The sequence below is a fragment of the Lampris incognitus genome, chromosome 1, assembly GCF_029633865.1.
Source record: "Lampris incognitus isolate fLamInc1 chromosome 1, fLamInc1.hap2, whole genome shotgun sequence".
Lineage (NCBI taxonomy): Eukaryota > Metazoa > Chordata > Actinopteri > Lampriformes > Lampridae > Lampris > Lampris incognitus.
In genome coordinates this window covers 140,090,717-140,104,167 of record NC_079211.1, presented here as the reverse complement: position 1 = coordinate 140,104,167, position 13,451 = coordinate 140,090,717, and the positions used below count along the sequence as shown (strand labels likewise).

Below are 13,451 nucleotides of genomic sequence, written 5' to 3'. Positions count from 1 at the left end.
TTGAGACCTCCACTGATGGTTAATACTGAATAATATGACCTTCTGTGAGCAGCAGCCGTCAAGTATATCCAAGCAGAAGTCATGGAAGATGTCTTTGAGAAGTCTTGGAAAATGATTTCTTAAAAAGAGCGGGAATCCTCATCCTGACCCCTCTACCCGTAGTTTAAAAGAACCCATGCCACGCATCGTTTTACAGCAATGGCTATATGTCCTCTTCCTAGGCAGGGCTGTTCATTGATAAAGGTGTGAAGACTACCAATGCCAGTGCCGCCGATCCCAGGGAATACCTGTGTTTGGACAACAGTGCCAGGTATGTATGTACTTGTAATCCATAATATTTTAGCATATATACTACTACTACTTGTAAGCAACAACATTTTTAAACATTGTGTTTACTGCTATTAAAATACGAATTTTACTGCATTCATTCTGGCCTTATGAGAATATTTTCGACAGGGAATTAGTGCGGAAAACCATGAGTGTCTGTGTTACTAGGTGGATTAGGGTTTTATCAGGAAGTCCATGGTCAGTTGTGTACAGTTATGTAAATATTATGGAATTTGTGGTCGGCTAAATTATTTGTTTTAGGCTGCAACCCTGCAACCGTATAAGAATTATGATATTTATAGCGCACTGCTGTATACATATTGGGGATATGGTGCGAGACTGTAGGATCAGTTAGACAGCTTTGTGACTACTGTGTTACTGAACTTCAGCGGAGGGTCTGTCAGGTTTGTGTTGACAGAGAAAACAAGGCTTCACAGATAGAGTTTCCACTTTGCAGCGCTCAACCCAAATACAGCCAGACCAGATGGAAAAAAGTCTCACATCTCCACTTAGACCGCTGCCCACGCTCCGTGTGTGTGTGTGTGTGTGTGTGTGTGTGTGTGTGTGTGTGTGTGTGTGTGTGTATTTTGTATGCTTAGTGTGTTTGTTTAAGAGACTCGTGTGTGTGTGAGTATTGCATGCGTGGTTTTGTGTGGGCGATTGCTGTGCGTATGCTGATATTTGTGTGTTTAGCGGTTGAGGAGGGCTTAGAATCTTAAAATGTGTGCTTACTATTAATCTGTGGTTATGAGAGGGGGTTCTGTCTTATTGTCAGAAATACTAGGAAAAGGTATGTTGTGGCATGAGTCTGCATTTATATGGAAAAAATATTTATTCTCTGCTTTTGTGTTTATAGTGTAATTCAGACTTGAGGAATAACTTTCTTGGTTTCCTTATTGTTAAAATGTTTAATGTTGTATCACTATATGATATGAAAATGTATTGTTCAGATTTTTCAAATTGTATCACTATATGATGTGAACATGTTCATATCTTCTGTGTGTGTGTGTGTGTGTGTGTGTGTGTGTTTGTGTTTTAGATTCCGACCACACCAAAACGCTGATCCCAGCCGTCCTCGTGTGGCAGCGGTCATTGACACCCTCATATCCTTTAAAAACAACGATTTGGGTGCCTGGATACGGGGCGGTGACATCATCATCCAGAACTCAGGGTGAGACAGGTCATAGGCTGCCATGTCTGAGGCCGGCGGCCAGCTCATGGCGTGTTCCAGGCACCAGGGAACTAAGAAGACCCCCTTTAAGGCCAATTCATACTTTCCGTGGCCGCGAGGGTCCGCGTGATGTAAATGTCATCCACCCATGTGCGTGAGGATCCACGCGGACCCCTATGCGGACGCCCATGCGCGGCCCTAAACTTGTTACCGCACGGACTGTACACATAGCAAGTGTGCTGAAGTGATGTTTGTTTTGAAGAGAGGTTGTGCGAGGAGATCCGCTGTTGCCCACATTTATATAATTTGTCTTTGAAAGAATACAATGAGCCGTGTCCAGGTGGCATAACAGTCTGTTCCGTTGCCTACCCACACAGGGATCGCGGGTTTGAATCCCCGTGTTACCTCCGGCTTGGTTGGACGCCCCTACAGACACAATTGGCCGTGTGCTGCGGGTGGGAAGTCGTATGTGGGTGTGTCCTGGTCGCTGCACTAGTGCCTCCTCTGGTTGGTTGGGGCGCCTGTTCGGGGGGGCACTGGGGGGAATAGCGTGCTCCTCCAACATGCTACGTCCCCCCGGTGAAACTCCTCACTGTCAGGTGAAAAGAAGCAGTTGGCAACCCCACGTGTATCGGAGGAGGCATGTGGTAGTCTGCAGCTCTCCCCAGATCGGCAGAGGGGGTGGAGCAGTGACCGGAACAGCTTGTAAGAGTGGGGTAATTGGCCAAGTACAATTGGGAGAAAAAGAAGGGAAAAAAATCCCCCCCCCCAAAAAAAAGAATACAAAAAGCCAAATGGCATTGAACTCCTTTCGAGAAATCGCACAAACACTTGAGAGACATGAAAATGCCTGCCACCAAAAGTGGAAATATCTGAGACAGATATGTAAAGGCAGTTGGCAAACAACGTTATAGTGCTTTACCACCACCAACTGGAATGGAGTGTGGATTGTGGATTGGGAAATGCACATGCGTGGAACGCCAGACTGACATGGACCCTGAATTGCAGTAAAGTGACTTTGAGTGTTAGAAAAGCGCTATATAAGTTTAATTTATTATTAGTATGACTGGAACGGCGTGCGTGTCCGTGCAACCGGTACAAGTCCGCAGCAGTCCGCGGACACGCAACGCGGAAAGTATGTCCGAGCCTTTACCCCTCACACCCCCATTCTAGACTTGTAGGACAGAAGTGGATAGGAATCTGTTGTCACAGGAACCTGAAATGGGGTAGTGACAGTCTGTGCTGTAGCCCCACTTCAAGCTTTTCTGAAGACATCATGTTCTCATCAGATCGGAGAATTTTCCAGTTCTCTGTTTTGCTTTACACACTTCCATCTTGTGGCTGGTCTTTATCCCATGGTATCAGCAGCGGTATGAACATGGTCAGGATTATTTCATTAAGTGGTGACTCTTTGGCATGTAGTCTCTTTATTGAAACCGACGTTATTGAGCAAAGCATTTAAATATAGTCTCACTGGTGGATAATGGGAAAGTACTCTTTCACCCAGTTTTTCATTAATAGACCTTTTGTGTGCCACCTATTCTCCCTCTCAACAGGTTTGCAGACAATGGAGTGGGGTTGTCCTTTGCCAGGTGTGTACTCAATCTGAATAACTCTGTTAGCTCCTTTGTGAGTTTGTTTAGCCATTCCTTAATTTCTCCTCCTGCTTACCAAGAACCACCATTGATTTATGTTTGGCATATAACAAATAATGAAATTTACTCTGTGACCCCAAACAGTAAGGCAGGCCACTCGGTACCATGTCCGTTTTATACTGTGTCTCTTGAGTAAGACTATTCTTTGCACACAAATTCCTCCCTCTTTCCCTTGCCCTCTCTCCTATCCCACATTTGCCACATGAAAATGTGTATGGTATTTATGGTGATCATGGTCCATCCCTTCACCTCCCCTCAAACCCTGTCCTTCTTCAGCGATGGCAGCTACCCTAAAGATGAAGGCTCCAGCCAGGAGGTGACCCAGTCCTTGTTTGTGGGTGAGAGCAGAAACCGAGGGACCAACGGAGGACAGAATAAATACTGGGGTGTGGGAGGGGCCGATGGCAAAATGAGGACACTACCTCGGAACAGGTGAGAGAGAGCAGATGGGGGGAGGGGCCTTGGAGGGTCATTAGTGGTGCCCCCAGAACAGCTGACAGAAAGCTGAAAGCAAACAGGGGCGAGGGCACAAGGGTAAATAGACGGGGTAGACTAGACAAAGTAAATCATTCAGAAGCAGAGATCGAGTGACACAGATGGAAAGGAAACCATTTAATTATTTGAGAGAGACTTTGACAGGTGGTCTTAGCAGTAGAAGGGGAGTTCTGTCTTAAACAACCCTCTTCCAGTGAGATTTTAGACTCTTTTTTTTAGATGTATTTTGCCTCTAATTTCCACCCGTCTCTGTTCAGAGTAAGGAAACATAAAAGTCTTTATCACTCCGTTTACTCATTGATAAGTGAACCACAGATGAATACTTTGACTGTTAGACTGTTTCACATTACTTGTACCCCACTGACAAAAGCTTAAAATTCCAGTTGCATTACCGCACAGGTTAGAGATTTTGCCTAAGCTGTGATGCCAAGTAGAACTGGGAGGAGTTTGCATCAGTGTGTTATTGAGCTTTATGTCCCCTCAGGCTGTCCTTACCATTTTACATCGCCCTATCTCTCTATCTTGTTCTTGCTCCGTTTCTCTCGGTCATTCTCTGGAGGTTGTTACACAAGAGAAGAACACCGTTAACAAGGGAGAAGCTCATTTCCGCTTGTCCTGATTTCTTCAACATCTGCCCTTGACCATTTGCAACCGCTTTCACCTCTTGGCAAAGAATCACAACCATTTTACAGGCTTCCTAACCGCATTGTGACTTCTGGCTCGCTCGGTCTTTATTATGGTCACTGGATGAATTACATGCTTTCTGCGCTCAGGACCACAAGAGAAAGTCATTCTGTTAAAATGGGTAGATGAGGGACGTCTGGGTAGTGTAACGGTCTGTTCTGTTGCCTACCAACACAGGGATCGCTGGATTGAGTCCCTGTGTTACCTCCGGCTTGGTCGGGCGTCCCTACAGACACAATTGGCCATGTCTGCAGGTGGGAAGCCGGATGTGGGTATGTGTCCTGGTCGCTGCACCAACGCCTCCTTTGGTCGGTCGGGGTGCCTGTTCGGGGGGGAGGGGGAACTGGGGGGAATAGTGCACTCCTCCCATGCGCTACATCCCCCTGGCGAAACTCCTCCCTGTCAGGTGGAAAGAAGCGGCTGGCGACTCCACATGCATCGGAGGAGGCATGTGGTAGTACGCAGCCCTCCCCGGATTGGCAGAGGGGATGGAGCAGCGACCAGGATGGCTCAGAAAAGTGTGGTAATTGGCCAGATACAACTGGAGAGAAAAAGGGGGAAAAAATAGGCAAAAAAAAAAAAAAAGGTTGATGCTACCATCCTTCTACTGAGATACAATTCTAAGACATTATCAACGCTTGTATTTGCATGAGTGTGAGACAGAAAATCAGTACGTCATCGCTCTTCCTGCAGCTCTTTATAAGTTGATGTATTGTTTTTCTTAAGTAGGGATTTCCCCAAGATTACCATTTATGCATCAAACATTATTTGTGATATGCATGAGTCCATTTTTCTTTTTTAAAGGATCATCTTTTTTGTGTAGCATGCTGATGGTTTCTTTGAACAGTCCAAGTCCAGGAGTTGTTTAATTTTTTAATAAAAGCCAAAGGAACGTTGGCAATATTTTATCATTTCTAATGCCATGAGAGTATCACAGGTGACATCAACATTTTAAGACGACTTGAAGTGATTGACAGAAAAGTATGAAATTAGTCAACTGCCTTTTTTTAAATTTTTTTCTTTTTTCTTATCAGAGACTCCAGTAATGCGTTCAAATTCACCTTTCAACTTTCAGGCTATCCCCATGTTTCAGAAAATATACAAACAGTTGTGTTGAGTAAGCCTCTCATGTCTTTCTCAAGGACACGAGGGAGGAGTGTGGCTGTCGATGGACTAACTAGGTTTTGCTTCACTTGTAGAATAGTTGTTCCTAGTGTTGTCTCATTGTGGATTATCCCCGTCCCTTGCTCTCTCCAGGACTTTCCCAATCCGTGGTTTTCAAATCTATGATGGTCCGGTGCGGGTGACAAGAAGTACGTTCCGCGGGTTTGTCCCCACACCCGAACGTTTTACCAGCGCTGTGGGATTCAACCTGAAGAACACCTGGCAGCTCACTCCACGTAACAACCTGTCCCAGCTCAACTTCCACCCCACGGTTAGTGTCGACCTGGGTTTGGACTTAATTTGGATTGTACTGTGGGGGATAATGAGCACGTTTAAGGTGCATGATCTGTAAGTGTAGGTTAATGGCATATTCTTTCTCATTAGAAAGGTGCGTTATGAATGCATTATAATGCAATAAAACAACCATCATGATGTACCAAGTTTGGTGTTGCTGTGATGAAGCATGTTTTAGTTTTGTAGGTTTTTCCTACCAGGCAGATTGTACGTTGCATATAAACCATCCTCCAATTATATTGTTTACACACATAATTGGCTTATGTGGTCTTGCTGAACATTTCAGGAAAAAATGCTAATCCTATTTCCTTTTCTTCTTCAAATACTTCCTAGTTCGCCTCGCCATGATAAAACGTGTCATCTGACTTTTGAGATTCTCATTTTTGGTCACGCATTTTGGACGGCTCTCTTTCTTGTCAGTGGGTTGTTCATCAGTATCAACAATGCCGCTTGAATCGACCAATTTTTGATTTGCCTTAGCCCCCCCCACCCCCGTGCCCTCTGTCTGTGCCGAGCTGCTTAGCCTCTCTTTGCACCGGCTCTGCATTTTCTGGAAGTTAACTCCTACAGACTTTTTACAGCCCGGTGGCCTAAATCAGAATGCGCATCAAAGTTACTGAGTTGGAAGTAGTCGGAGAGAAGGAGGGACATGAGAAGACCTCAGACCTCACATGGAGCTGGACTCATTTTAGAGCTCTGGTGCCACCTAGTGATTAGTACTAGAGTTAATGGTATTAGCATGGTTTGCTCCCTTTACTTAGGCTTGGTTTCTTTGCAGTCTCTGTGAATAATCCTCTGTGTCTCAGAGTACTTGATTTTTGTTCTGCTGGCCAGTAGTTGAAAATGATTTTTTTTTTCACAAAGGAACAATATTAATCATGGTTTTTAATGACAGGTTGCCTATGTTGTTTGTGTTAACCAATACATAATCAGACACATTGCTCATATGTATAAATTCTATTTATCTGATCTCAGACAGGCTGTAACCTCCTACACAAAGAAACTATGTACGTGACCGCTGAAGCCTGACGACGGTTGTAAGGGGAGTCTAACAGATATCCTTTGTGAATGCTTTCCTCAGGTGGGTCTGAGAGCGTTCTTCGGTCGCCCGGGCCAGTGGTTTGGGGAGAACGACCTGGACGGAGACAGGAACTCAATCTTCCATGATGTGGATGGGTCAGTGACTGGCTACAAAGACACCTACGTGGGCAGAGCAGACAACTTCCTGCTACAACACCCTGGTTGTGTGAATGTCTCCCAGTGGAACGGAGTGGTCTGTAGCGGGCTTTACTCTCAGGTACAGGATGAAAGAGATGAGCATCTCAAGAGCGGTAGCCTAGCTGTTAAACTCGGTCTCGTGTAAATGAGTGAATGTGCGATTCCCCACATCTACAAGACCGTCCTTTCCACCTCATCTACTCTCCTTTTCTCTCCCCTGATATAAGCCTCTCATCCACTTGTTTTCTCAAAGTCTCCTCCTGCTGTTAATTCTGCCCTCCACCCCTGTCACCCTCCCCTCCTCCACTTACCTCCATCCAGATATACATCCAGACCCAGGGAGCCCCCAACCTCAGTTTGTCTATCAGCAGAGACGACTACCCTGAGGCCCCTCTGGTTTTAAGGGGCATTAACAGTCAGGGGGCACTGTCGCAGCAGTACCAGCCTGTCCTGATGATGAGCAAGAGCTACACGTTGCACTGGAATGGACTGGCGCCCAAAGAGGTCGTCCTCTCTCTCATCAACTTCAACAAGTGAGCACATGGAGAAGGGGTCACGCCTAAAGAGTTGTGATCTTTTATCTTTCACCCCTGCCCTCTGTGTGTGTGTGTGTGTGTGTGTGTGTGTGTGTGTGTGTGTGTGTGTGTGTGTGTGTGTGTGTGTGTGTGTGTGTGTGTGTGTGTGTGTGTGTGTGTGTGTGTGTTGGTCATCTGCATGTGCAGCTGCTGCTCTAACTTATCTGCCTCAATGTCAATCTGTATGTTAATTAAATACCAAATGTAATTGGTTGTTCAAGCTGATTTGAATATTATTGTAAATGAGGTCACATTTAATGGCTTAGTTTGACTCTCGGTCTCTTTCCCCATGTCTATTTCTTGCTGTCTTTCTTTCAGAGGTGACTGGGTGCTGGTTGGTCTCTGTTACCCAGGAGACACCGTGTTCCAGGTGATGGCAGATATCAACGATCGCCAAAGCAACAGTTTCGATGACTTCACCGACTATGGTACCGTGGCGACCCTGGCGGAGCTGGAGGGGAGACCAATGGAAAGGAAGTACTTCTTTGACCGTAGTGTTGGGTGAGAAAAGACAACAAGTTGTAATCTGCTTGTTTGACTTCCCCTTTGTTTGGTTTTACCACTTTGCTTTCACCATGGTGACTTGGCCGTCAGGAGGTAAATTCCAGTCGGTCAGAGGAGACCTTGTGTACATGTTTGCTATCAAACTGTAAGGCACTTGAGAAAATAATGTTATTACAAATCATGTCTTTTCTTTATTGAGCAACATCCAATTACTGAAAGTGAGTCGAAGGTGTAGTATTATGGAAAGCTAAGTTGGACATGTACTCTCGCACTCTCTTATTCAGGAAATAACTGTTATTCATGGCACAGTTGCATCATGGGGCAACACAAAATCTGTTTCCTTTCTTTCCCCCTTGTTTCCTTTCTTCTTATTCTTTTTTTTCTCCTCTCCCTTCATTCTGCCCTTTGACCGTTTTTCTACAACTTTTCTCCGTATAACCTTGTTGGGAGCTACTGCCCTTTTCTTGAGTTACATGTAAAAATAGATAAATAAATAGAATTCCTTTATCTAGCCATTTAATGCAGTTTTGAGTAAATTCTTGTTTTTTTTCCCCCTATGTATCAAATGAAAAATGCCCGATGGCGGAGCTTATCACACTTGTTTACGATAAAGAAACATGCTTATTTGAAGAACTTTCTTGAATTTCAGTGTTAGGCTTTTAGGGTGGCACAGTGGCCCAGTGGTTAGCGCTGTCGCCTCACAGCAAGAAGGTCCTGGGTTCGAACCCTGGGGTCGTCCTCTGTGTGGAGTTTGCATGTTCTCCCCGTGTCTGCAGTGGGTTTTCTCCAGGTGCTCTGGTTTCCCTCAACATCAAAAGAAACATCCATGTTAGGGTTAATACTCCTGTCTTGCCCCTGAACGAGGCAATGGGAAAAAAAGTGGAGTTGGTCCCTGGGCGCTGCATGAAAGTGGCAGCCTACTGCTCCTCGCTACACAGATCACAGCTAGGATGGGTTAATTTGCAGTAACTGAATTTCCTCAAGGGGCTTAATAAAGGAAACTTAATTAAACATGTCTTGAGACAAGCGAAACTCCATTGGAGAGAATCTCTGATTTCGAGATTGGATATCTAAATATATTAGCTGGACGTTTTTAGACTGCTCCTCTTTCTGTTTCTCTCTCTTCGTTCTTACCTTTGTGTATTTGTCCTACTCCTCCAGGTTGTTATGGTTCTACCTCCGGGCTAGACACGGGCGAGATGGTCAGAGTTACTGCTCAGTGAGAGGCTGTGAGAGGGTAAAGGTTATCGCCACCACGTCCTCCAGACAGACCTGTAATTGCACAGCCAAAGCCTACCCCAAATACACCAAGATCCCCTCAGTGGTGGTCCCTATGCCACCCCATAACACACAGCTATGCAAAGGCTGTGGTGCCAAACAGGTTGGTGTAGCACTTTCTTTAGTTATTTACTTATTTTGAATGCTCAAATAATTAAGAATTTAATCTGGTTTTCTCAAATATGAATAACTGAATCGAGGTGTTTTTGTCGATCAATGTGTTTGGGTCACAGCTGGTGTTCTCCAGTGAGCCTTGGACGTCCTACCTCCAGACACAGATAAAGTCCCTCAGCACCAAGGAACAACAGAATGGAGACAACAGCTCTTTTATCACTGTGAGTAGCAAAATAACCCTGATGCATGACCTATTCATGGTATATAATTTAACATATTATCTTGGTATGAAATGATTTTTTTTCTGAAATGACCATTAGATAGGAGGTGGTGGAAATGGGTGGATATTTGTTTTTACACAGTTATTAGATTTGTACTTCACCTGATATCTTTAGGGCATATGGAGCACATGCTTTGATGTCTTAACTACCATTTACTTTGCTATCTACCAGGTGAATGAGGTGACAATCTCCTTCACCCAGCCTGGGTATTTTCTGGTGTTGGTCGACGCCTGTTCTGGGAAAGTCACCAAGAAAGCATCCTTTGCTAAGACCGATGCCAGGATGGAGCAGCAGCTTAAAAATGGAATACCAGAGAGGTGAACTGGGCTAGGAAATTAATATGGCCGCAGTTGTTTCAGACAAAATTGGAAAAACCGACACTCGGAGATACTGCATTAACAAATTCACCTGCCGTGACAAAAATGTTAGCAAATAGACACAAGTTGTTGGTTTTAATACTTGTTGTGTTGTGAATGAGTTCTACATTGGGATTTTTGGATAAAAAAGTGTAACGGAGGCTTGCACTTCATCACCAAAACTTTCCCCCCCCCCCCCCCGATTAGGTCAATTGTGCTAATGGCAACACGAGGTCAGCCAGAAGATCTAGTTGGTATAGCGTCCTATCTGGTCCCCTTTGGACTTGCCAAGGTTGCTGACTTGCAAACAAAAGGTTGGTGTCCTACTGAAACGTTCTTTCTCTCTGTAGTTTATAAAAGGTACGTAGGTTCGAGCTGCTTTTCTCCCTCTTGTCTAACTCACGTCCTCTCGTTGCTGTCTTTGACACCAGAGAGTCTGGCATTCTGGGGGTTCCACCGTGGTTCTTCACCCCCTCCTTGGGTCTCGCTCGAAGTTGGACAGGGCAGCGAGGTTGCGGGGTTGCAGGAGCGCTACCTGCCCCTTGGCCTGGAGGCTTACGGCTGTCAGCCACCCGGAGGTCAATTGCGCAAAGACCTCGAGCTGCTCAAAACAGCCACGAGACTACAGTAACCCATGTTGAACCACCCAGCTCAACGACCCGGAACAGACTTGTGTGTACACATGCTTACACGCACATACATACACACATATGCACGCATACACACACACACACACACACACACACACACACACACACACACACACACACACACACAGAGCCAGCTGATGAATGTGAACTGCTGAACTTTTAATTTATTAACAATGGCAAAGATGTTTACCATTTTGAAGAGGAGGGGAAGTATTTTATTTTGAGTGAGGTGAGTATTTTTGTGACTTTGTGTGTGTATGCATATGTGTAAGGAAGGCTTGGGGGTGGGGGGGGACTGTTGAGTTGGTGCACTTTCCGTTTAAAGACACAACCTGCCTTAGCCAAGGTGATCTCATGAATTAGTACAATAATTGGATCATAATTATCACAGACAACAAAAAGCGTAAAAAACCCGTCTACCCTGCTCAGCTTATTTGTTATGCTGGTGATGAAAGCTGTGAAAGAATGGGAATAAGGCGAACAAGTGGACAAAATCCATTATATGCAACCCGGTGAGGAGAAACGTCAATTAAATGGAAATGGAACAGTAAATAGAAACCATGTTTGATTAGATTTGAAAATGAGAAAAGATAAAAGATGGTTTAAATTTGCTTAGGTTGAGAAAAAAAATGCATTTCACATAAGGCAACATCATATCAAGCCAGAAGTTAACAAAACAAAACTATGTTAGCTGTGCTGCATACTGTTGATACAGTAAATCTGAAGAAAATAGGTTTTTATCAAACAACCAGCCAACCAAAGCCATATTAAAACAAAGCTTTAAATGGTTGTTTGTGTGTATATAGTACAATAATTTAGCAGTGACTTGTAAACACGACCGGTTATCGTTACTGACCTGAGATTCTGATACCAACACACACACACCATTATAGAGGCAACACAAACACAACTGGACGTACTATGTCGCCCATTACACCTGCAGCCATGCTTGTAACTCCAGTCTCCCACAAAGCATCCCTCGGTGTTTTCCAGTTGTCGGGAGTTGGCGAACTGAAATTCAAATTGAAAAACCTCTGATCATCGCGCAGCTGTGGAACAAAAGCACCTTTTTTATGGATTCCTACAAAGACTTACTGGAACGTTTGTCACTCAGTTATTCTATTTATCTCTTCTGTTCGTCTGTGTCTGCAGTGCTCGCTACATGTACAGCAAAGATGTGTCTTCCTCCCGTTTCCATTGTCTTTCCCCTCTATCTGAAATGAATGTTTAATCTTTACCTTTTTATCTGCCTCATTTTTTTTTAACTTTTTGGTGTGCGTCAATGCAAAAGCTTGGTGTTGAGATACTACATATACAGGGTGCCTTTTTTTTATCAGGAGGTGGTGCCCTGGTTTTACGGTGGTAAGATGGAACCGTGTAGCTCATCTGCAGGCTCTTAGGGTGTAAGACTCCCCTCTGGGGCTTATATCGGCCGTAATTGTGACTGGACGTGAGCAGGGCTCCCCCACTGAGCAAAGATATATACCTTTCTGTGAATGTTTGTGTGTGTGTGTGCGCGATTATTAAATACTGTGTGCGTCTACCTTGTACGTCTACGTTGGCAGACGAGTGACTGTAAGACAGAAATCCTCTGGATGACGAGAACCGCAGTGCCTTTTTAACCACTCTACTGTTAAGGTGAAAGAACCAAGTAAATCTCTTTCCATAAGTAGGTTTTCCTTCACTTGATACCTTTAAAGATACACAACCAAAGAGCTCTTAACTTTTGATGCGAAACGAGCTTTGTAAATGTGGTGTTCCGATGTTGTTCAAAATGTGCGTGTAAACAAAATATTACTGGTTGTTTGTTGATAGTGCATGTGTTCATATTTGTAAGAATTTTTACTTTTTTTTTTCTAGTGAAATCTCGAGTTACCGGAGAGAAAGTCATTGTTGAAATTCAGCATTGTTTTGTCATGAAATTGCAGTCAATAAACATTTATGCTTTTGTGATACTTTCAGTATTGTTTTGTTGTTTTTTATTATCCCCCCCCAATTGTATCCAGCCAATCACCCCACTCTTCTGTGCTATTCTGCTCGCTGCTCCACCCCCTCTGCCGATCCGGGGAGGGCTGCAGACTACCACATGCCTCCTCCGATACATGTGGAGTCGCCAGCTGCTTCTTTTCACCTGACAGTGAGGAGTTTCACCACGGGGGTGGAGCGCGTGGGAGGATCACGCTATCCCCCCCCCCCCCCGAACAGGCGCCCCAACCGACCAGAGGAGGCACTAGTGCATGGACCAGGACACACATACCCATGGGGATTCGATCCGGTAATCCCTGTGTTGGTAGGCAACGGAATAGACTGCCACACCACCCGGACGCCTGTTTCAGTATTTGTTAATGCTTAAGTCTTGGTTGTACAGAGGATATGTGTTATGCGATAAAACAAAAGCTTTTTAACTGTTCACCATGATCCTTAAAGGAAGGGCGAACTGGCCATCCACAGTATAGAATTCCGGGTTTAAAGACCATTAGGATGGGTGAGTTGATCCAACATGCCACTTTGCCTGTGGCTTCAGTAACAGAGTTTCGTCACTTGGGAGCAGCATTGTAATTTTTAGGCCCTCCTGCATTCAGCTGTGCAAAATTCAACACTGTAAATATTTTATGTCTGAGGTTCTTTGTGTTTAAACCCTAAATTGCCTTTTTTTTAGCTTTACACATATCTTTGTACGCTCTA

At 44.6% G+C, this 13,451-nt stretch overlaps 1 protein-coding gene across 3 annotated transcripts in view; it reads left to right on the top strand.

Moving 5' to 3' along the window:
* Positions 1-12,715, top strand: part of cemip2 (cell migration inducing hyaluronidase 2) — a 51,312-nt gene extending 38,597 nt beyond the window's left edge. For all 3 annotated transcript variants that reach the window (XM_056275132.1, XM_056275121.1, XM_056275140.1), the window contains exons 12-24: positions 222-310; positions 1,367-1,498; positions 3,055-3,090; positions 3,430-3,585; positions 5,590-5,767; positions 6,872-7,087; positions 7,330-7,541; positions 7,902-8,084; positions 9,249-9,468; positions 9,599-9,700; positions 9,932-10,077; positions 10,324-10,430; positions 10,548-12,715. In XM_056275132.1, coding sequence (XP_056131107.1) covers positions 222-310; positions 1,367-1,498; positions 3,055-3,090; positions 3,430-3,585; positions 5,590-5,767; positions 6,872-7,087; positions 7,330-7,541; positions 7,902-8,084; positions 9,249-9,468; positions 9,599-9,700; positions 9,932-10,077; positions 10,324-10,430; positions 10,548-10,747 — 1,977 coding nt within the window. In that variant the 3' untranslated portion in view covers positions 10,748-12,715. The remainder of the gene's footprint in view (positions 1-221; positions 311-1,366; positions 1,499-3,054; positions 3,091-3,429; positions 3,586-5,589; positions 5,768-6,871; positions 7,088-7,329; positions 7,542-7,901; positions 8,085-9,248; positions 9,469-9,598; positions 9,701-9,931; positions 10,078-10,323; positions 10,431-10,547) is intronic.
* The last annotated feature ends 736 nt before the right edge of the window (positions 12,716-13,451 follow it).